General features: G+C 38.9%; 1 protein-coding gene across 1 annotated transcript in view; it reads left to right on the top strand.

Annotated features, from left to right (window-relative positions):
- The window catches only part of DENND11 (DENN domain containing 11), a 59,854-nt gene that overhangs the window by 26,075 nt on the left and 9,153 nt on the right, over positions 1 to 24,626 (top strand). The window contains exons 2-6 of the mRNA XM_001368088.4: positions 9,006 to 9,105; positions 13,569 to 13,727; positions 20,749 to 20,902; positions 22,203 to 22,341; positions 23,399 to 23,530. Of these exons, the coding sequence (XP_001368125.1) occupies positions 9,006 to 9,105; positions 13,569 to 13,727; positions 20,749 to 20,902; positions 22,203 to 22,341; positions 23,399 to 23,530 (684 nt within the window). The remainder of the gene's footprint in view (positions 1 to 9,005; positions 9,106 to 13,568; positions 13,728 to 20,748; positions 20,903 to 22,202; positions 22,342 to 23,398; positions 23,531 to 24,626) is intronic.

Raw genomic sequence — 24,626 nt, 5'->3', positions numbered from 1 at the left:
ATCAGTAAAGAAATTTTTTTGGAGTTCCATGGGTATGGCACTAAATAGATAAATAAGTTTGGGTAGGATGGTCATTTTTATTATATTGGCTTGTCCTATCCATGAGCAGTTAATGTTTTTCCAATTGCTCAAGTAGTTTTAGTTCTGTGGCGAGTGTTTTGTAGTTGTGTTCATATAGTTCCTGTGTTTGTCTCGGGAGATAGATTCCTAGGTATTTTATTTTGTCTAAGGTGATTTTGAATGGGATTTCTCTTTCTAGTTTTTGCTGCTGAGCTGTGTTGGAGATATATAGAAAAGCTGATGATTTACGTGGGTTTATTTTGTATCCTGCAAGTTTGCTAAAGTTGTTGATTATTTCAATTAGCTTTTATGGTTGAATCTCTAGGATTTTTTAAGTAGACCATCATGTCATCTGCAAAGAGTGATAATTTGGTCTCCTCCTTGCCTATTTTGATGCCTTCAATTTCTTTTTCTTCTCTAATTGCTACTGCTAGTGTTTCTAGTACAATGTCAAATAGTAGAGGTGATAATGGGCATCCTTGTTTCACTCCTGATCTTATTGGGAATGCATCTAGTTTATCCTCATTGCAGATGATATTAGCTGATGGTTTTAGATATATACTGTTTATTATTTTTAGGAACGACCCTTCTATTCCTATGTTTTCTAGTGTTTTTAATAGGAATGGGTGTTGTATTTTATCAAAGGCTTTTTCTGTGTCTATTGAGATAATCATGTGGTTCTTGTTGGTTTGCTTGTTGATGTGGTCAATTATGTGGATGGTTTTCCTAATATTGAACCAGCCCTGCATCCCTGGGATAAATCCTACTTGATCATGGTGGATGACCCTTCTAATCACTTGCTGGAGTCTTTTTGCTAGTATCCTATTTAAGATTTTTGCATCTATATTCATTAGGGAGATTGGTCTATAGTTTTCTTTCTCTGTTTTTGACCTGCCTGGTTTTGGAATCAGTACCATGTTTGTGTCATAAAAGGAGTTTGTTAGAACTCCCTCTTTGATTATTATGTCAAATAGTTTGTATAGCATTGGGATTAACTGTTCTCTGAATGTTTGATAGAATTCACTGGTGAATCCATCACGCCCTGGGGATTTTTTCTTAGGAAGTTCTTTGATGGCCTGTTGGATTTCATTTTCTGATATGGGATTATTTAAGAATTCTATTTCTTCTTCCGTTAGTCTAGGCAGTTTGTATTTTTGTATATATTCATCCATATCACCTAAATTGGTGTATTTATTTCCATATAATTGGGCAAAGTAATTTTTAATGATTACCTTAATTTCCTCTTCATCAGAGGTGATGTCCCCCTTTTCATCTTTGATACTGTTAATTTGCTTTTCTTCCTTCCTTTTTTTAAATTAGATTGACCAGTACTTTGTCTATTTTGTTTGTTTTTTCAAAGTACCAGCTTCTTGTCTTATTTATTAAATCAATAGTTCTATCACTTTCGATTTTATTAATTTCTCCCTTAATTTTTAGGATCTCTAGTTTGTTTTTCTGCTGGGGGGTTTTAATTTGGTAGCTTTCGAGTTTTTTTATTTGCATTTCCAATTGATTGATCTCTGCTCTCCCTAGTTTGTTAATATATGCACTCAGGGATATGAATTTACCTCTGATTACTGCTTTGGCTGCATCCCAAAAGGTTTGAAAGGATGTCTCGCCATTGTCATTTTCCTTGATGAAATTGTTAATTGTTTCTATGATTTCTTCTCGTAGAAGAAATCCAAATCCAAAACGATTTTGGAGTATCATATTGTTTAATTTCTAATTAGTTTTTGATTCGGTTCTCCATGTACCATTACTGATCATTATTTTTATTTCCTTGTGGTCTGAAAAGGCTGCATTTATTATTTCTGCTTTTCTGCATTTGTGTGCCATGTTTCTGTGACCTAATGTATGGTTAATCTTTGGGAATGTGCCATGTGGTGCTGAGATGAAGGTGTATTCCTTTTTATCCCTATTTATTTTTCTCCATATGTCTATTAATTCTAATTTTTCTAAGATTGCATTCACTTCTTTTACCTCTTTCTTATTTATTTTTTAATTTGATTTATCTAAATTTGATAATGGTTGGTTCAAGTATCCCACTAATATGGTTTTACTGTCTATTTCTTCCTTCAATTCTCCTAGTTTCTCCATTAGAAATTTGGGTGCTATATTATTTGGTGCATACATGTTGATTAGTGATATTTCCTCATTATCTGAAGTCCCTTTTAACAAAATATAATTACCTTCCCTATCCCTTTTGATCAGGTCTGTTTTTGCTTTGGCTTTATCAGATATCATGATTGCCACTCCTGCCTTCTTTCTGTCAGTTGAGGCCCAGAAGGTCTTACTCCATCCTTTAATTCTGACCTTGTGGGTGTCTACCCGCCTCATGTGTGTTTCTTGAAGACAACATTATGGTAGGGTTTTGGATTCTATTCCATTCTGCTATTCATCTACGTTTTATGGGTGAGTTCATCCCATTCACGTTCAAAGTTATGACTGTCATTTGTGGACTCCCTGGCATTTTGATATCCTTCCCTAATTCTAACCTTTCTTCTTCAGCTCTACCTTTTAGTCCAGTGATTTACTTTAAATCAGTCCCCCTTGTACTTCCCTTTCTACCCCCCTCCCTTCTTATTCCCTCCCTTATTTTCCCCTGTAGTCTTTTTAAAATTCCCCCCCCACCCTCTCCCTCCCTTGTACTGCTTCCCTCCCCACCAGTCTTTTTTTTACCCTTCTACTCCCCTATAGGGCACAAATCTATTCTCTTCCCCAATGGATTGGATTGTTCTTCCCTCTTTGGGTCAGTTTCAAAGTACGTAAGAGTTGAGTATTTCTTATCTCCAACCTCTTTACCCTTCCAGTGTATCGATGATCTCCCCCCTCCTGCCATGAGCTTCTTGGTGACATATAAATTTACCCCCATTTGTTTCTTTTCCCATTTCTTTTAGTCATAACCTCTTTTCTTTTTTAGCTTTAGTCATGTATATATATATATACATACACATGTATATGTATTTATGTATGCATATATCTATATACCTATTTATATCTTGTCCTTTCATCCTATACAGTTTGTCACTGTTCCCTCTGAGTGTAGTTCTTCTAGCTGCTCAGGTGATAGCAACAGTTTTTAAGAGTTGCCAATGACCTCTTTTCTTATAGGGATACATATCATTTTAACTGATTTGAGTCTCTTAAAAATTTGTTGTTGTTTTTGTTGTTGTTGTTTTTCCCCCTCTTTTTTAATTACCTTTTGATGATTCTCTTGAGTTCTGTGGTTGGACTTCAAATTTTGTGTTCAGGTCTGGTCTTTTATTTATGAATGCTTGGAACTCTTCTGTTGTGTTAAATGACCATACTTTCCCCTGTAAGAATATAGTCAGTTTTGATGGGTATTTTATTCTTGGCTGTAGACCTAGTTCCCTTGCTTTCCAGAATATCGTATTCCATGCCTTTCGGTCCTTCAGTGTGGATGCAGACAGATCCTGTGTTATCCTCACCGTGTTTCCATGGTATCTGAATGACTTCTTCTTGGCAGCTTGTAATATCTGTTCTTTCATCTGATTGTTTTTGAATTTGGCTATAACATTTCTTGGTGTTGTCAGTTGGGGATTAAATATAGGGGGTGATCTGTGGATTATTTCAATCTCCACTTTCTCCTCTTATTCTAGGATCTCGAAACAGTTTTCCTGGATAATTTCCTCTAGTGTTATGTCCAGGCTTTTTCTTTTGTCGTGGTCTTCTGGTAGTCCAATTATTCTTAAATTGTCTCTTCTTGAATGGTTTTCTAAATCGTCTGTTTTGTGAATGAGATGCTTCACATTTTCCTCAATTTTTTCATTCTTTTTGTTTTGTTTTATAGTGTCCTGCTGCCTTGTGAGGTCACTTGACTCTAGTTGTTTTACTCTGGTTCTTAAAGATTGGATTTCATCTCTGGCTTTTTGGTCATCTTTTTCCTTCTGGTCTGATTTTCTTTGAAGATCGTCTTTCATCCTCTTTACCTCGTCTTTCATCTCCTTTGCCTCATCTTTCATCTCCTTTGCCTCATTTTCCAGCTGGATGATTTTGGCTTTCAGGACACTATTTTCTTGTTTTAGTTCAAGTGCCTCTGTTTCCAGATGACTTATCTTAATTTTTAAGTTCTTTTCCCAATTGTCTTCAGCCTCTCTTAGTTGTGTTTTGAGTTCTTCCACAGCCTGTATCCAATTCGCTGGGATTTCTGGTTTATCATTTGCTGATCTCTCCCCCTCTGTTCCATTTGCTGAGTAGTAGCTGTCTATTGTAGTTTCTTTCTTCTGTTTCTGTTGTTTGTTCAAATTCACCCCTTCTTTACTCAACGTATTTGTTTGTGCTCTTGTTCCTCTCATTTTTTTGTTTTTTTTTGGGGGGGATTTCTATCGGTCTCTCCTCTTGGAGCTTTAACAGAAGATTTCTTGGTGTAATCTCTGGGGGAGTGTTGTTGGGGGTTTGAGCTTTCCTGTCCTCTGGAGGCTTTTGATTGGCTTAAAGTCAAGCAGTCAATGAGGATGGATGGGGAGCCTGGGCTTCCCTGCATTCTGGAGTCTTTTGATGGGATTGAGTTCAGCTTAGTTGGGCTGGGTTTACTCTGAGTTTTAAACTTCCTGGACAACTGGAGCAAATATGGAGGATCTCCAAAGCTCTGGCCAGGCTGCCAAGTCTATGCTCCTTCTAGGCTGTCATCTTGACTTCGCCTCTAGGTTTCTGTTTTTTTTTTTTTCAGAAGACCCTTCTCTCTTAGGGGGGAGGTGTGTGGCCTCTCTGGGCTCTGAGGGCTCCTGATGGGATTAGGTTCACCTGGTTTGGGCCAAATAAGCCCTTAAGCAAAAAACCTCCTCCTCCACAATCTGTGTTGAATGCCTGGAGACTGGCCCGTGTAGTTTTCAAGGTAAGCCCTTCATGGGCCCTGAGGTTTTTGTTCTTTCAGAAGCTCTGAGGGCTCCTGATGGGATTAGGTTCAGGTGTGGGCTGAATGATCACTGCACCAAAAAAAGGAAGAAAAAAAAACAACCTCCTCCTCCACAGTCTGTGTTGAGTGCCCAGAAACTGGCCCGGGTTACTTTCAAGGTAAGCTCTTCGGAGCAACCCCTTTGCCAGCCCTGAGTTTTCTGTCCTTTCAGTAGCTCTGAGGGCTCCTAATGGGATTGGGTTCAGCTGGTACCCTAAAGCTGGGACCTCCCTTGAGACTCAGATGGAAGGACCCAGCCAGGGGACTACAGGCTTCTCCCTTCTCTCTATGTTTCCCTGCCGTCTGTGTTGGGCGTCCTGGAGGCTGGCTCAGGTTGCTTTTAAGGTGAGTCCTCAGAGCCCTGAGGTTCCCGCTGTTGCCGTGGGCTCAGAACTCTGGGTTGGGGGGGATGAGTCCTGGGACCTTCCTTCTGCCTGCCCCTTAGATCCGAGTGATCTAGGGTTCTGGCTTTTGGGGTGCGGTACCTTTTGATCCAGGTCCAGGAGGAGGGTTCCCCTGGTCTATCCTGTTGTTCAGCTTGAATTTCAGTGTCCTAGGAGCACTCTGTTTGCAATCAGTAAGGAAGGGTTTCCGAGGTCTGAACTTTTGCTGCTTCTACGCCGCCATCTTGACCGGAAGTCCGATTATGATATTTTCAAGCCCGGGAGACGAGCACTTGAGTAAGGCATTTGCTCTGACTGTAAAGAACTGATTCATGCTGTTTATTTAATCCTTCTAGGATTGTATCTGCTCCAGTATTTCATTATTATAGTATTTTTGTGATGAAATGGAAATTCTGACTATATGACAAGATAATTGGAAGTAAATGACTGTGTTCTGCTTCATCCGTTTTCTGAGTAAATGCTGTCATTATTACACAGAATCTGCAAGTTCATTGACTTATGGGGGTGCCTTTAAGTGTAACCCAAAAAACTTTAGGCAGTATAAAATCCACAGCTCTGATGTATAAATAGTCATTGAGTAAATATGTCAACATTTAGAAAGAGGTTTTTGCTTGAGCAAAGATCTTCTATCTTTAGAAGGATAATTTTGTGTTTCCATTAGTGTACAGATAAAGAATCATGAACATTGTGCAAATAATAACTATTAACTCTAATTAATAGTTAACTATCCCTAGGACACAAAGAGACAGCTAAATGGCTCAGTGGATAGAGTGATGGTCCTAGAGTTATGAAGACTCATGTTCAAATCTAGCCTCAAACTGTTACTAGCTGTGTGACTCTGGGCAAGTCACTTTACGTCTAGTTGCCTTAATCCCCTGGAGAAGGAAATGCCAAGCCACTCTAGCATCTTTGCCAGGAGAACCCCACAGAGGGTCATGAAGACTTAGACATGATTGAACAACAAAAACAAGGACAGGAGGGGACATTTTACTGTGGTGGGGATTCAAAAGTGAGCAAGTCTGATGAAAAAAAAAAGCATTGGCCGGGGGAGGATCGGATGCCCAAGGCATAGCTCTGATTCTGCTACTAACTAGTTAAGAGACTTTGTAAAAGTCACTTTGAGCCTGAACTTCTAAATCTGGGAAGTGAAAGGATTAGACCAAATGATCTGTTTGGGCCTTTTCATTTCTAAAGTCCTGTAGAAATGTAGGCCTGAGATGGTAGCAGCTTAAACTGGAATGATGGTCAAGAAATAGAGCATATGTGGCATAAAGTCAATGACTGACAAAAAAAGTTTCCACAACTGGCGAAATAATTAGAGCAGCATTCTTTGGGGGATCAATTGGGTGTTGTAAGTGGATAGAGCTCCATGACTGGAGTCTGGAAGACTTGAGTTCAAATCCAGCCTTGGGCACATAATATTGATTTAACCCTGGGAAAGTCACTTAATTCCTGTCTGCCTCAGTTTCCTCATCTATTTTTCTTCTATTTTCCATATGTGTATATATATATTTCCTCATCCATCATCATGCCACTGATGTGGGAATGAATAATAAAAGCATCCAGTCTCCAATCTTGTGAGGATAAAATGAGATAATTTTTATAAAGAGCTTTGCAAGCTTTAAAGTGATAATAAATAAATAAGTGATAGCTATTATTAGCAGAAAGACTAGAAGAAATTGATGGATTGGGAGGTGCCCATCAGTTAGGGGCTGGTTGAACAAGTTGTGATATATGAATGTCATGGAGTATTTTTACTCCAAAAGAAATAACAACATGAGGAATTAACAGAAACACGGGAAGACTTTTGATGAAATAAGCAGCCCCAAGAAAACAATATTCGCTGACTTCAGTGATGGGACTAAAACTAGAAGGGGGCAGCTAAACTCTCTTGATTACTTGCAGTGGCAATCTTTGTTCGGGAAAACAGAGCATCCTGCCTCTCAGTAGAGAAGTGGGAAACTGGTTGTGGAATGCTAATATATATACTATTTGGCACAACTGCCTTGTTAGTTGTTTTTTAGTTAGTTAATTACCCTTTTTCCCCCTTTTAAGAGAACATTTAATGGAGAGGGCTGAGTATAAATAGAAATTACCATGATGTTAAAAACTCATAGAAGGCATCAATAAAAAAGAAATTATTAAATAAATTATCACAAATTTTTTGATCTACAAATGTGATAGACTTTGCTACTAATAGCAATATAGTGACCCAGGGCAATTCTGAGGGACTTATGAGAAATAACGCTATCCACCACCAGAGAAATAACTGTTGGGGTAAGAATGCAGAAGAAAATGTATGATTTATCACTTTTTTATTTGGGTATATGTTTTGGAGTTTTGGTTTTATAAGATTATTCTTTTGTAAAAAAAGAGTAATATGGAAATGTGTTTTGAGTAATTATACTCATACATGTATAACCCAGTGGAATTGCTTGTCAACTCTGGGAGGGGGGAGGGAAAAGGGGTGAGAGACAACATGAATCATGTAACCTTGTGGTATACATTTCTTATTGGAATAAAATAAAGATAAAATTCAAAAAAGAATCTTTGATCTAGTGCTGGAAGGAACTTAAGACGACAATTATCCCAACCTTCTCATTTTAAAGATGACTTTCCCCAAAGTGGCTTGCCTGAAGTTGCAGGTCTAGAAAGTGGAATTTGAACCATGGTCCTATAATTGGCATCTCTCTTCCTATTGTATTATGTCAGATATAAAAACAATATTTTGCTGGAAGAACTGAAAAGACTAAATGGGCTACATAAGATGATGGAATGAAAGACATTGAGGGATCAGTCTTAGTTGACTGGGAAATTGTCAGAAAGAAGGTATTTGTAGAGTGGGAAGACTTATTTTTGTTGTTGGATTGGACGATGAATTGATGGATACATTAATTTTAAACTGATGGGGCTATATCTAGGTAGAAATGGCTATAAAGAACTGTGGGAAAGCAGATGTAGAATTTGGGAGAAGGGTTGAGACTAGAGACTGAGATTAGGGATATCATCTGAATAGAAATGATGGGGTGAGAAGAGAAAGCTAAGCAGAGAATTGAGAAGCAAATATTAGGAATACCTCTATTTGCAGGGGCAGGGAAGACCTGTGGAAGAATGCACCAATTAAGTAGATGAGATAACTTAGCATAATGTACAATGGAAACTGAAGCAGTGGAGAGTTTCATGAAGATGTGTTCAATGTCAGCAAGGGTAGAAGAAGGTCATTAATTTATTTTAAGACAGAGTGGTATGGACAGGAGACAAGCCTTGAGGAAGCCTGCTGAAACCAGGGCAATGGTACAGATCACATGTGAAGAATTTGACAATGAAAGGAAAAAGACTTTGGCTAGTAGAGTCAAATGGAGCAGCAGGTTTGAGAGAAACCATTTGTATAACATAAGGGATGCTTCTGCTGCACATGTTAGAATGAAGACCAGGTAATCCCTTGTAATTTCAATTTCTATATTCCCCAACAAATATTGGATTGCCTGAGTGGCAAGGCAAATTGCTTTGACATTTGGAGAGGGTCGTGTCAGATTGGACAACTTAGGTCTTGAATGGCCTACTCCACTACATGCTTTTTCCCAATAGTTTCTTCCAGACTGACTTGTAATCTCGATGTTCCATAGGTAACATGCTGGAATGGTGTCTGCCTCAAGATATTGACCTGGAAGGGGTTGAATTCAAGTCTATGGCCAGTGGGTCCCATAAAATTCAGTCCGACTTCATGTGAGTATTTGTGAACTCATATCCTTCTTCCTCCTTGTGTTTCTTCTTGCTCCTCACCCCTCCAAAATTCTTTTTTATCTTCTAGAAAATTTTGAAATATCTACCTTATCTCCCATCTCCAACTAGTAGTTTGAAACTCTCATGAAAGAATGAAGTTTTCTCCGATCCAGATGATTACTTTATTATTCTGGGGATCAAAGCGTAGATGCCAGTCTTAATGTGGGTTCGGACTCAGAGTTGCTGTTTAGAGAAGGCATGTACCCTGGTCCTCTGGAAATATTTTGAAGGAAGAGTTGTCAAGACTTCATGGGCTACATAAGCTGATAGGATGAACAGAAGACTTTTAGGGGAAAGGAGGCTGAAGGGAGCTCAAGTTAAAGGAGTAGCTTCTCTTGAATCAGTAGGCTATAATCATGACTGATACAAGACCACATTCAAGGGAAGGAATTAGAATGGCTTCACTGACCAAGAACTATAGTGCACAGAGACAGGAAGCAAGGAGAGAAAATGCCCTATGAAAGGTAAGGGCTATCATCTATGTCACCAGCCCAAATGCAGAACAGAGAGTAAGTGGCCTGATGATTAATGCCACTGATTTGCATGCTACTAGAAGTTGGTTACTAGTGTTTATAGGATCAGAGGATTTGGAACTAGAAGGGACTTAGTTTAGTCCCTTCATTTTATGGATGAGGAAATTGAAGTTCTGACATTACATTTTTTTAAGGTCACAGAGGCATATCAGATTTAGAATTAAGGTCTTCTGACTCAAATTTGATTCAGTGCTATTGGGGATAGACAGGTGGTTCAGTGGATAGAGAACCAGGACTAGAGATGAGAGGTCCTGGGTTTAAATCTGGCCTCAGATATTTCCTTAGTGTCTTAGCTGTGTGACCCTGGGCAAGTCACTTAATCACCACTGCCTAGCCCTTACTACTCTTCTGCCTTGGAACTGATCCTTAATTTTAATTCTAATACAGAAGGTAAGGGTTTAAAAAAATAATCTAATGCCCTTTTGAATACCATATTGATTGAGAAGCAGTAGTAAAAGAGTGTTGGATGTGGAGTCATGAGAGATGGTTTGATTCCAATTTCACACACTTAGTAAATTTGTGAGCATAGGCAAATCCCTTAATCTCCCTGAGCTTGAATTTTCTCATCTGTAAAATGGGGGTAATGCCTCTAGTGTCATTAATTCTAATCCTAATTAACTCCCACAGGGTTGTTGCAAAAATTAAGTAAGATAATTTATGAAAAGATTTAAAAAATAAAGTCCCAAATAAATGTCACCATTATTTAAAATTATTATTATTAGTTGTCAGGAAAATTGGGGAATAAGAGGGCAAGAGGGACTTATTCATGATCACCTTGCATGTGAGTAGAAGAGCCAGAATTTAGTCTCTTAGACCTTTCTGAAACATTTGGAGTCTCAGCATCATCTTAAAATGTGGGTAGACAACTCTCACTTTCCTGTTGACCAAGACCTCCAATTTAGGAGGGTAGATGGAGAGAAAAAAAGAGAAAAGATGCAAGCTTACAGAATTTTTCTTCCAGTCACTGCCCTTCTGACAGTGGAGCATGGAGCACCATTCCTTTAATCTAGGGCATCTTTAGGCTGATGGGGTTGGGGAGGGCAGGGAGATGTTGAACTATGCCAGAAGACTTTGAACATAACATCCCAACATGTGTGGTCCTTGTGACTACATAACTTATTTCCTTTAGTATCCTTTGGGGAGGGAGAGAGTATCACCTCCTCATTCCCTACCCTATACCTCTCAGATCATAGCCTCCTTACCTCTGACCCCAGCCTCAAAATTCAAATGGCCCTGTAGGGGGAAATGAAATCAAGGGCCGAAGGTTTGAGTCTGATTTGTTTTTGTTCTATCGCCTTGAGCAAGTTATATAACTTTTGGGGGGTCTTGGATTTCCCTATTGAAAAATAAAGATTATATGTATACACTTGGACTCCAGAGGCTGAGAAGTAACTAGGTACCATTTCCCTCCTGAAGGGCTTTGCCAGAATAAGTTTTGCATACAGTAGAACACAGAACTGACCATTAAAAAAAAAATTTACCTTCCTTCTTAGAATCAATACTGTGTATTGGTTCCAAAGTAGAAGAAGAGTGATAAGGGATAGGTAGGTAGTGAGGGTTAAGTGACTTGCCCAGGGTCACACAGCTAGGAAGTGTCTGAGCCAGATCTCTGGACCTGGCTCTCAGTTCAAGACTGAGCTCAGTCCTACTCACTGAGCCACTCAGCTACCTTAGAATTGACTTAATAAGGTGATAAAACAAATTTTAAAAGAAAATAAGAATGTAATTCTATGAGGATGGGAATGTGGAGAAGTACCTGCTAAGGGATATGGTAGAGCAAGTTCAGAGAGTTAAAAGTGGGGTCTGTAGAGGAATGAAGACATAACCAGTTTGGGTGCTTTCCTTTAAATGGGGTTCTGAGAAGAACCAGCCACTGAAAGGAAGGGCTTCCTGGGGCACAGTATACTTCCAAAAAGCTGCTGTGGCATGATGGGGAAAGTCTAGATAGTCAACCTAGTATGAAGCATGTTTCCCTATTTGCTTGGCCAGTGTGGTGTTTATTTTTCAAAGGTAGTTCTATCCATCTATCATGCTACAAGCTTTGGAGACATTACTTACTACACTCTTCTTTTTGCTATCAGATGGTGGGCTTCTGACTCATGAAACTTTGTGAAAAAGAGCAACTCCATTTAGACTTTGGTAGTTATTATGGTGGCTAAAATACTCTCAAGTAAGCTAACCAATCCTTTGCATTTTTCTTTGCCTTTCCGCCATTATTTCCCCCAAGATTCAGCTTGTTTGTCATAGGGAAGAAGCAGAATTGACCCATTTCCTGTCTTGTGGTTGAGACTAAAAGGGTTGGCTCTGTAAAATCAAGCACCAGTTTGCAGAAGTTAGTTAATAGGAACAGCTGAAAATAACTGAGCTGTTAAAAACCTTTGCTGTCTTTTAGAATTCATCTAGAAAGTGAATTTCAGTTTCCTAGTTGTGGTCACAAGGACTGAAATAGCATCATTTCTTTTTTGTGCAATGGGAATCCGAATCTAGGATGATTAATTCTACCCTTACTGAAAAAGGTGAAAAAAGAAAACAAAGTTCAGTCACCCTTAATGGCTTAAGATATCATTTTGTTTGAGCCTTTTTTTTTTTAAATGAAGAGGAGGAAGTGAAATGGGTGTTTTCTAGCCATTTGATGAGCTACCCTTTGCATAAAAAAGTGGAAAGAAAAAAGAGGAAAAGAAATCCCAATGTCCAGTGATAATTAACGAAAGCATTTAAGTACTTAGTATTTGTCATGAACTATGACTAAAGACCATTTCTTTTATTTTCAAAGGAGCCTTCTTCCTAAGGGCCAACCAATTAGGCCTGGTCACTGACACTTCATCAGGATTTTTTTTTTTAGTTAAAAATTTAAAAAAAAAATAAAAATTTCCTTTTTATTGTGTATTTAATCATCAACAAACATTTCAGGTTTACAAAGAAATAAAAGGATTTTATTGTAATAAAAAATAATATTTATGTATTAGAATGTCATTATATAAAGCCTTTTACATCAGTTATCTAATCATTTGATTAACAGCTGTGAAGGAGATGCTGTTATTAGTTTAGTATATATTATTAATATAAAGAACCTTATACTTCTGTTATGGATAACTTGTTTTTTAAGAAAGTAATTATGTGTGTGTGTATGTTCAGTCAGTCAATCAACAAATGAGGTTTCCTCAGAGTAAATAGAAGATAGTTTTAGTAGAGAGAGCTAGGTGGCACAGTGAATAGAGTATTGGATCCCACCCCCTGAGAAAATAAGAAATGTGATACACATTATACATATGAAATTGAACAAGACATATTTTCCAACTGGCCATCTCCCCGCCCCCCCCAAAAAAAAACCCCTAAGGAAAGTAAAAAATGAAATAAAAAATACACTTTACACTGGACCCTCCAAGACTATCAGTTCTCTATTTGGAAGTGTCTATCATTGTACTTCGTTAAATCCTTTGGAGTAGTAGTGGATCACTGTATTAATTAGAATGACTAAATCGTTCACAGTGGATTATCATTCTATATTGCTATTATTGTGTACAATGTTCTGGTTCTGATCACTTCACTTTGCATCAGTGTATTTAAGTCTTCCTAGAATTTTCCTGAAACCATCTCCTTCCTGATGAGCATTTTTTAATATATTGTTTAAACCACCCCACTTTATCTGCCCCCCCCCCAAATCTGGAGTAGTCTTTTGGTCAGTTAAAGAGCCCTAAATGTTGGAGAAGGTAAAACCTATCAAAGTTTCAAACTAAAGGCCAATTTGAAGCAAGCTTTTCCAATTGAGGCAGGGAACTGCTTTGATCATCCCCCAACACTTAAAAAAAATTATTCCATTTCATTTCTTTAGTGAGTATTCCTGTTCCTTTTGACGATTTTGGTTTCTTGCAGCTATTTCCGAAAAGGGCATTTCTTTGGCCTTGCCTGCTTTGCTAACATGCCTGTGGAGAGTGAATTGGAGCGTGGAGCCCGGATGAAGTCTGTGGGCATCCTCTCACCTTCTTATACACTCCTTTACCGATACATGCACTTCTTGGAGAATCAAGTCCGGTGAGTTGTATGTTTTATGAGAATGTGGCCACTTTAGATGCCCCACCTGGCTTAAAGCTCTTACTTACCAGTGAAGTTTCATGACTACAATACAATTATAAAAGACATTTTTTTTCTAATAAAAAGTCTTTAGACCTTTAAAAAAAATTAATCCATCTCTATACAATAGAACGGTCATCTCTGGTGTGAATTTTTTTTCTCCCATCATATTATATTGTGTTATATTAATTAAATACTTTAATTAAAGTATTTGTTGACTTGAAATTTTTTTCCCCTGGCCAAAACAATCATTCCCTTGCCCCAAGCATGCAAAAAAGAACCTAACTTTTTTTTTAGATGGTTCCTCATATTAATTTTTGAGAGGTTCAGTCTATATCCCCTATATGTTCTGCACCGTGTAGAAGAGTTGAGTAAACTAGGGAACTGTAATACTTTTACAACATGGTTCTGTTCTTTGCTTGAAGTGCTATAAATGCTGAAAGCTTCACAGAATGGCATTCAGAGATAGATACCAACATTTCTTCTAAAAGTCAAACTGACAGCACAAAAATAATTTCTGTTGCAAAGCTTTTACTTTTTACTTTGTGACTAGAAGGGTCCCCAGTTGGCATTTAAAGGGCTGATTTCTTCTTGATTTTCCTGACTATTTTAGTATCCTGCCAAGTGGGAACCAAGTGAAAGATGTGATTCTCAAAACTAGAAGAGACCTAAAGACCATAAGGGGTCATTTGAATTCAGGCTCTGACATTATATAGATGAGAAACGAGACCCAAAGAGATTTTGACTGCTTTGCTTTGCTAGTGTCAGAGCTGGGACCAGACCTCAGCACCCCTCCATCCCAGGGCAGTGCGTTTTTGTACGTGGTCCCAGGAAGCTCCTTTTGCTCTTCTTTGTATCTCTAGCTTTTAAGATGTTTAATAAATGCCCGAGAGCAGATACTATGTTACAATTTTCCTCAAGATTTACAATAAAGAATCATAAAATCATAGCTGTAGAATGGAAGGAAATCCTGAGACCATGTAGTCTGACCTCTCATCTTACAGATCAGGAAACTGAGGTTCAAGTTTAATTGTAGAGTCACACAAGTGATAGGCATCAGAAACAGGATTTGAATATAAATGCCAGGGCAAGAATTTTTTCTACTACATCACCCTGCCTCTTGATTTCTATATTTTTTGGTAGAAAAATGAACATTTAATAAAAAAAACAAATGGACAAAAATAAAATAAATTAATAAGTAAATGATAATAAAGTAAATAAATGGACATTTAATAAGAAATAAAATAAATTTAATAAATTGTTGCTGTTTAGGTTGTTTTTTGGTTGTAGAATTCTATGTGATCCCATTTGGGGTTTTCTTAGCAAAGATACTGCAGTGGTTTGCCATTTTCTTCTCCAGCTCATTTTATAGATAAGAAAAATGAGGCAAACGGGGTTTAGTGACTTGCTAAGGATTCTATAGCTAGTAAGGATCTGAGATTGGATTTGAGCTCAGGTCTTTCTGACTCCAGGCCTAGAGCTTTATCCACCAATTTTAATAAATAGCTAGAGTAAAAATTTCATGAAGATTGTTTCATTTTAATTTTTGTTTTGCACCTCACAATGCTCTGCTATAGCATTTTTAGTCAAACAGTAACTTTAAGTAAATCTCAAAGTAGGAAGTTTTTGGAACAGCTTTTTAAAACAAGTAAAAATAAGATAGAAATAGGCATGTTTTGTAGTGAACTCATAATTTTTTTAACCCCTTACCTTCCATCTTAGAATCAATACTGTGTATTGGTTCCAAGGCAGAAGAGTGGAAAGGGATAGGCAATGGGGGTTAAGTGACTTGCCCTGGGTCACACAGCTGGAAAGTGTCTGAGCCCAGATTTGAACCTAGGACCTCCCGTCTCTAGGCCTGTCTCTCAATCCACTGAGCTACCCAGCTGCCCCCCAAAACCTAATTATTTGACAAAATCAAGACCACATGACTAAGTTCTCCTTGCCTGTCTAAAAGGCTGGACAGGAAGACAAAAGAGCGAGAGGTGGGGCTACACCAGATTTATATCCTCTCTACATCAGCATGTAAGGTGAGGAGAGAGGGGTGCTGGGAGTTGTAGTTTTTAGGGTAACAGATTTTAATTACACAACTGCTAGGAAGTATCTTAGGCCAGATTTGAATCTAGGACCTCTTGTTTCTAGCCTAACTCTCAATCCATAGAGCCACCCAACTGCCCTCTGGACTTGTAATTCTTAACATGTTAACTCCCTTTTACCTACCTTTAACTTGGAACCTAATATTCCTCAAGCAGCTGATCAATTCTTGAATGTATTATTATTCTCTTTAGACAATGGGGGAGGGAAGCTATTTAATAAATTCTTACTAATACAAAAAAAAATAGACATCTTGCTTTTTAGCTGGCTTACCTCCATAGTTTCTCTCCCTTTCTCTCTTTCTCACTCCATCCCCTTCCCAAACCTTCCTTTTATTCTCCCCAAGGGTCTCTATTTCCTCACCAAAAACCTACAAGACAAGTTGAAAAATAAGTTCAGACTTTCCCCTTTTCCTCTTTTGCTGGAGTTATGTTGTACCATCCAAAAATTGTGACTAAAGTTAGCTAAAAACAGGTTTGTTTAAGGGGTTTAGAATTCTGTTGAATAAAACATGGCTTTGTTTTGGGAAGTTATATACAACAGTTCCCTTCCCAAATACCCTAGAGGTTTCCTAGATGAATCATGCCAAAGGAAAGGTGAATTTTCTCAGCTTTTCTCTGGAAGAGCCCAATGTTGGAGACCTAAGATGGAGAACTTGGAGTGCCTGAGGGGTGGTTTTGTCTGAAGATTATGACTGGAAGCCAGAGAACTCGCCCTTCTATAGTTACATCTTTTCTGTTCTTCCTTATTTACAAGGGCAAAGATTCCAGTTAAGACTTTTTTTTTTAAATAGAGAATGATAAATTCTTAGATATTTCATGGCTGATCATTTTAGAGACTCCTGATTTCCAGTCTCCTGATCCACATCATTACCTGCTTCACAGGGCCCACAACACCCAAAGCAGTTTTCTAAAATAGGATTGTTTATTGACAGAAGGTCAATACAGAAAAGATACATGTCACTAGGGCCCAGTACCTTAGATCAGTGATGGCAAATCTATGGCATGGGTGCCAAAGATGGCATGCAGAACACTCTCTCTGGGCACTTGGCTGCCCTCTCCTCTCTATACTTGCTGAGGAAATTCCTCAGTTCACCCATCCTTCCACCCAGCAGCCCAATGGGAGTGCTTTCTCCCTCCCTTGTGTGGGGTCAGGCGGTCAGGCGGCACCCAACACTTGATGGGGGGACATGGCACTTGGTCTGTGAGGTAGGATTGGGGGGGCAGCACTCTATCTCTAAAGGTTTGCCATCATGGCCTTAGATCTTCCAGTCAAGTGGGGTCGGTATGGCAATCATAGAAGTGTGCTTTTTCTTAAATTAAAGGTAAGTCTCTACCTAATTATTTTCTTCAGTATCATTTGTTTTCAAAGCGAATTATATATATATATATATATATATATATATGTATGTATGTATGTATATATGAACTTTCCTCCATTTCAGTCCACTCATCCTTATCTGTGGACTTATCTTGAAGGATCTCTTAGTTGTCCATACTTTAAAGCCACGTTTATCTTTCTTTGTCTCTTGGCTTTGCTTCATAGCTTTGGATCTTGGCAGAATCATAGAATCACAGAATTGGAAGGGACCTCAGAAGTCATTCAATCTAATCAATTATGCACAAAGCATGAATCTACAAGATCCTTGACAAAAAAACCATATAGTTTCTTCTAAAAGACTTCAGTAATAAGGAATTTCCTATCCCCATCCCCATTCCTATCCATATCATTCCATTTGGGGACAGTTCTGATTATTAGGAAATCTTTCCTTGTATCAAACTTAACGCCTATCTTCCTATAATTTCCATCCTTTGGTTCTGTTTTTTCCCCTTTGAGGCGAAGCAGAACAAATCTGACTTTTCCTTGCATCAGCCCTTGAAACATTTAAAGACAGCATTAATTTAGCACATTTCATAAACCTTTATTCATAGGAACAGACTAAACAACCCTAGTTCCTTTAACTGAGCCTCCTATGGCATGGTTTTTTCCCCCTTTTTTGACATTTATTGATTTATTGCTTAGTAATTAATTGGTGAATACAGCCTAGATCAGGGATGCTTCCAAGCCTTCTGTCAGTCACCTTCAATGCTGGCTGGATCTGTCACAGAGAAGCCAGGCTGGTGAATAATATTTCCTTGGGTGCTCACTGAATTTTTGATATTTAGACTTGAACGTTAATTAAGAAAACAAAAAGTTTCAGAATCTCCTTAAATGATCAAGTGGCACAAGCTGGGAGAAGGAAGTGAAGCCTCTTCTGGTGTCTTCTCCATGGATTTCATCATTTTGTCAAACAGTTATCCTGGTCAGCCTTTCAAGGTCTTTGTTCTTGAAATGTAATTCTTCAAGTAACACATAAACTATATATACATGACATTTTTCTGAGAATGCTTCTGCATCAGGATCATTTGGGACAACATTGATAATAATACAATAGCAATTTAGGTCCATTCTGTGGGCTTATGAATGGAGTTTTTAGTTGTTAACCCAAAAGTCTGGATGAGATTTTTAAGTTCAGTATAAATCAACCTCTCTATCTTTTTCTCTCTTTCTTGTTCTTTTTCCTTCATTCACACAACAAATATTTATTAAGTGTATGGCATGATTTTTAAGTCTCCCCAACTTGATCACTCATGTCTGGATGTCTTGGTAATCCTATCAGGATCTTTTCTATAGTGAGTTAGACCCAGAAAACTCTATATGCTAGAATATCTGATATAATTTTAACACAGTTTCGATATGCTGGGCACATCAATTCACTGTCTGCTCTTCTTCCTCTCCTTTCTCCTCAACCCAGTGCCTCTCTTTTTTCCTCCTTTGTCTCTGCCTTTTACTTTCCTATCTTCTTCCTTCTCCTTTCTCTTTTTTTCTGTCTCTTCTTCCTCCTCATAGTCCATATAGAAATCAGTTAGCTGACATCTGAGACAACCATCTGAGACTTTTCTTTAAATAGTTAGAATTTAAAGTGACAGTTTAATTTCTTGTTCAATTTGTTTTTCCATTGTAAGTTAATCAGAAAACTAAGCTGGTTTCATTGCACATCACATATATTATCTATCTTGCTGACCTCTTTCATTAACCAAGGTAGTCAATAGTTGATCTTATAAAAGAATTTGGGTTTGCCTTCAGCAGTGTTCTCTGTAGCATAATTTTCCTTGTATTAAGGGTTTTGAGAACATATCTGGACTTAATCATTGTGGACACTGGTTCCAGTGCCAATTAAGCCTTCTGTGTGTTGATATCCAGCTCTGGAGGAGGTCTGTGACATGCCCCAATCTCAGAAAAGTCAAATATATCTTGTAAGCAGAACTTTGCTACCATTATCCCCTGAATGTCTGGGTTGTGAGAGGAATAGGAAATGGTTATAAAAAACTGCAGAGCAGTCACTTATTACTGATTACATGGCTATCTCTGTATGCAAGGGGAAAAAAATCCATAGCATGCCCTGAAGTCAAAGCCAAAGCTTTCCTCTAGAGAACCATTTCTCTCCTTCATCACCCTCCACCCTCCCAAATAGCCACCATTTGAATGCAAGCCATTACAGATTTTCTCTGGGGGTAAAACCAAAAAAAAAAAAACCCTAAAACATAACTTTGCCTAAAGGTCCTTTCAAAGACTTGATCCAAATCTTCCCTGTACAGATGTATATGGAGAGCTATAGAATGTCAAGTTAGTTTTTCACTGTTAGCTATCCAAGAATTAGTGAGGTAGAAGGGTGAATTCTACCTTTTAAGTAGGGGCTCTTAATCTGGCCCAAAGACAACTTTAGAGAGGGTCTGAATAGGAAAATATACATATACATACATACATACATATATATATATATTTATTTATTGACACTATTTTTAACTGGAATTTAGTTATTTCCTTCAATTATGTATGTAGGCAGCTGGATGGTGCTTTGGCTAAAGCAATGGACTCTATCTTGCATCAGGAAGACCTGAGTTCAAATCCAGCCTCAGATACTTCCTAGCTGGATCACTGGGTAAATCACTTAAATGGTGCCTGCCTTAGTTTCCTTAACTGTAAGGTGGGAATAATATACTTAATTCATAAGGTTGATGCATTTATCAAATGAGAGAATGTTTGTATAGTACAGTTTCTGGCTCATAGGAGCCTAATAAATGCTTGCTCTTTCCTTTGTTGCATATTACATTATAGTTGTGCATATATTTCCAAATATAATGTGTTCATGATTACTTCAAAATTGCTATAGCTAATAGATCTGCTGCTAAATAATATTATGTCTAGAGTTTAAAAACATGTATTTCAATATAAATGCCATTTTATTTTATGCACTTAAAAGCCTTATTTTGAATAATGGAGCTTAAAGTGATTTAATGCTGCTAGGTTTAATGTTGGTATTTTGTGGCTAAATACTGAACTGCTAATTGATTTTTTTCTTGTATTCTATGCAAGTTGTTTAGAGGTTAAAAAAAAAACCCACATTATTTTGGAAAGGCATCCATCAATGTTTCTTGATTATTGGGGGTAGGGTGGGGTCTATGACATGAAAAAAGATGAAAAATGTACACTTTTGGAAAGGGTTAAAGATCATCTGCATAGTAGATGAGCAGCGGGACATCTGGTCTACCTCCAGCTTGGCCAATGCGAGCTGAGCCCCTTCTAAGGTGGCCACATTATATTATTAATAAGTAATTGGGTTGTGAAGCAGCTTTTGTGTAGATGGTGCTTCCTGAAAGTATTTGCTTAAACCAAAACTCAGGTGAGAATAGAAAAGGAGGCTCATTTTTGAAACTGGAGTTTTCACCTACAAGTGGCAGATCTTCACCGTCTTCGGCAGAAGCTCCACAAGTACGAGGGTGGGATGTGGGCGGCTGTGATGGGCCAGTTGTCTAAGCCATTCTCACTGTGCATGTGTGTTGTGCAGACATCAGCTGGAGATGCCAGGGCATTATTCTCATCTGGCTGCCTTCTATGAGGACAAGAAAGGTGTGCTTCACGCTAGTCACGGAAAACCCAACTCTGTGCACCCTGTTCATTGGCTGCCCTCCATCCATCGGTATATGTACCCAGAGATGAAGGTGAGGCTCAACCACATTCCCAGGCAGCCGTGGAGGGTGGGATAAATGCCTTAGCTGTATCAGCTGTTGGTTTTTCCATTGTGGTTGTGCTGAGGCTTTATCTCTAAAAGAGGTAAAAAATAATATACCTTTTCCAAACAGGAACATCCATGGGAATTGGCCCCTTCCTATCGGCAGTCTTTTTGTCCTGATGCATTCTTGAGTAGTTGGACTTGAGTTGCTAAGTATTTTTAACTCTTAATGGGCCATAGGTGTTAAAAAAGTCTTTATCACTTAAAATGAACATGTCTTCATGTTGAACAATCACTGATATTTCTTTTATCCTTTTTATATTAAGAATGGAAGCTCAAAACTGGAATGATGTCCTCTTACAGGACTTAGAATATGTATTGACAGCATATGGATAGTGATGCCTTCATTATGGCCTCATGTTCCTGTGAGCCTAATATGTTTGAGACACAAACATGCATCAGATATCCTTAAATACAAAAAGACTTTTATTAAAACAGAGACACATCCTCATTCAATCATGAAGTAGGTAGGTTTAAAGAACAAGTTTAAAATAAAATAATGCATCAATTTGATCCTTGCTTCCTAATACTTAAGTTTTTCATAATTACTTGCTTCATTTAACTTTGGTTCTACGATGGCTTAAGCAGAACTTTTCTTGCAATAAACTATGAATCTTTAATAATGAAGTCAAAAGGCCTTCCCTGAATGCATTTTTGGCCCTCCTGCTTCAGAACTTCAGGTCCTTTGTTGTTTTTTAAAGACACAACTTCCTGCCCACTAGTCAAGCGGAAAACACCACTTCTGTTGCCCTAAGAATGGTCTTATTACATTTTTTCTCTTTAGAAGAACCACTGCTCCTCAATTTCCTGCTTCTCACACACAGCAGGGTTTCTCAATAGAAGGGGACGAGAAAAAGAAGAACTTAGGAAGGGACCAAGCCAGTTTCTCTGTAACTTTTTCTCTTGGGTCCTCTTTCTGCTCTCTGATGCCCACCAAGCTGAAAAATTCTGATTCCTTCAACTGATTTTTGGCTAAGGATAAGTTCCCTTATCCTGTCATGTTGGTTAGGTTACTTGGGATGTGCTTGGCCTTGCCAATGGCCTGCCTTAAATATGGCGCCCAGAAGAGAACAGAGTATACCAGATCTGGTTTGCTTGGAGCAGAGTACAGCCAAATACTTGGTATCTTAAGTCCAAGACTGTGATTTGTTTACTGGACCTGCCCTTGTTTTTATTGAGCCTTTCCCGGTGCCATCTCCATCATGCTGTTCGTGTCTTATCTTTTGCAGATCACACACCCAGCTGGCTGTATGTCACAGTTTATCAAGTTCTTTGGGGAGCAGATCCTCATCCTCTGGAAGTTTGCTTTGCTTCGCAAACGCATTCTGATATTCTCTCCTCCCCCTGTGGGAGTTGTGTGCTACAGAGGTAGGTGATGTCTGAAGGAAAGGACAGGCACCAGGTCCTGAGGATTTCTACTAGAACCAAGTGTTAGGGATTCTGTGGCCATTGTAAGTGAGGCAGGACCAAAGCAAGGAAGAAATCGAGGAGCTTCTAAGTGGTGATGGCCTTAATTTTTTTTTTAACATGGTCGATATATGAATTAATTTCACTAGATTATGCACATGAGAACTTTCTTTTCAGTTTTTTTAATTCAGTGGAGGGAGGGATAGTGTGGGACAGACAAATTCTAACTGGGCAGAATTTGAACTCAAGTCATTCTGACTGCGAGCCACATACACCATCCATTATACTTAACTACTTAGTTGCCTATTTATCATAGTTGGCATTATGGAAAGCTGTGATATGAATTTACCTCTTTTTATGAGGCGGTAGGGTATTATGTGACCCAGGGCCACAGTTTCCTCACTGTAAAAGGAAGAGGGGGGAATCATACTTGGTGACCTCTAAAGTTCCTGCCAGGTTCATGATCCTTCAGCTTCTTGACTCAGTTTCCCTATTTTGAAATCATATGTAATAATTCACAATCTCATCATATTCCAAGGTATGGATGACAGTATTTATTAAAGTTTTAGTCATACCATAGTTTAAAATGATCAGATGAGATGAATGTTTGTAGGTAGGGCTTTTATAAGCAATTGAGAGACAAAGGAAAAGTTAGGGAGGAAAATAAATATCAGAATTAGACTTTGTTCTGCTGACCCTACTGCCTAGCCAATGTGGCTAATACCATTCATTCCAGTGGCATACTATCTTCTATGGAAATACTGCATTTTATACTTTTAAAATAATGGTCATACCTGCCTCCAATCTCAGTCAGCCTCGTTTTGCATTTGAGAGAGACCTTTTCAGTGGCCTCAAGAAAAGAAGGTCAGAGGATGCTTTTTTTGGCTCCACAGCTAACAATGCTAGAGCAGTGGGTGGGGTGGAGGTGCAAGAGCAGAAGATAGGGTGTCCTCAGAGGGGAGGGAGAAATGGTGGCAGCCACTTCTTAATGGCATCTCTCTCTTCTGTCTGTCCACAGTCTACTGCTGCTGCTGCCTGGCCAATGTCTCTCTGCCGGGAATAGGAGGAACAATTCCTGAGTCCAAACCCTTTTTTTATGTGAATGTGGCAGATATTGAGAGCCTAGAGATAGAAGTGTCTTATGTGGCTTGTGAGTATGGCGCCTGCCTCCCCTCCATTCTGACCTGCATTTCTTTCCTTTCTGCTTGGACGCTAGGTCTTTTGGAAGGCTGCCCTTGGAGCAAGACTGAGGGAAGACTGCTAGGGCCAGGCCAAGCATCTTCTCTATTCCCGAGAGCAGCCACTTCCATCTGTGTCTGCACAAGGCAACCTCACTGCCTACTATCCACCCCCTCTGCCAGCTGAGATGTGGAGAGCCATGTGTGCACAGAAGAGCAAGCCTCCCATCTCTTGCTGTACTTGTCCTTTGAGGGTAAAGGAGTGGGTCTCTCACTGCTGACTCTACCCTTCAATGACTGAATCTTACAAATCAATATCCATTCACATTTCCCATCATCCCAAAGTTTCAACCTAACAGCCCAAAGGAATGCCCGTTCCACAGACAGCAAAATTAATCTGAAATCTCTCCCTCTTCCATTCTGGCCATCCATGAGGTCTTTCTGAAACCTGGGTTCCCCCATGGCACAGCTCCCCTTCCCCCCACTTCTCAGTATTGGCTGCACTCTCAGTCATTGTCCTTGAGGTAGAGGAGTTGGAATGCTCCTTGCTCCCTGAAGCCTCTTCCAGGTGCTCCCTCTTCCTCCATCTGCACTGACCTCTCTTCCTTTGAGGTTCATGCTATTCCTATCTGCTTTCCAATGAAAGTCCCTGTGGCCATAGTCTACAAACTGCCCTGGGACATTCCCCTAACTTGTTCAACGAGTTTAATTCTTGGCTAACAATTTTTCTCCCCTCCTTAACTCTGCCCTCCTCCTTGGTATTTTCAGTAAACAATACTGACTTCTTCTCTCAAACACCCTAACCACTCGGGTCCTCAATCTATCCACTTTCCATGAGCTATTTCTTCACTCAACCTCAGCCACACGGCACATCTTTGACTTTCTCATAACCCACAGATGTACCACCTCCATCGTCAAGAATTTGGAAATTCTCCCATCCAACTCCAATCTGCATGCTTCTCCCTCTGCTCCTCCCTTCCCTTCCTCAACCCTACTCTTCATCTGTAATCCCCTGACTCTCAGATCTCCAGGGTCATCTGCCCTACACTACATCCACTTTTCTCTTCA

Source organism: Monodelphis domestica, chromosome 5 (genome assembly GCF_027887165.1).
Source record: "Monodelphis domestica isolate mMonDom1 chromosome 5, mMonDom1.pri, whole genome shotgun sequence".
Taxonomy (NCBI): domain Eukaryota; kingdom Metazoa; phylum Chordata; class Mammalia; order Didelphimorphia; family Didelphidae; genus Monodelphis; species Monodelphis domestica.
Note: the sequence above shows the minus strand (reverse complement) of the source record. Positions and strands in the feature narration are given on the sequence as shown.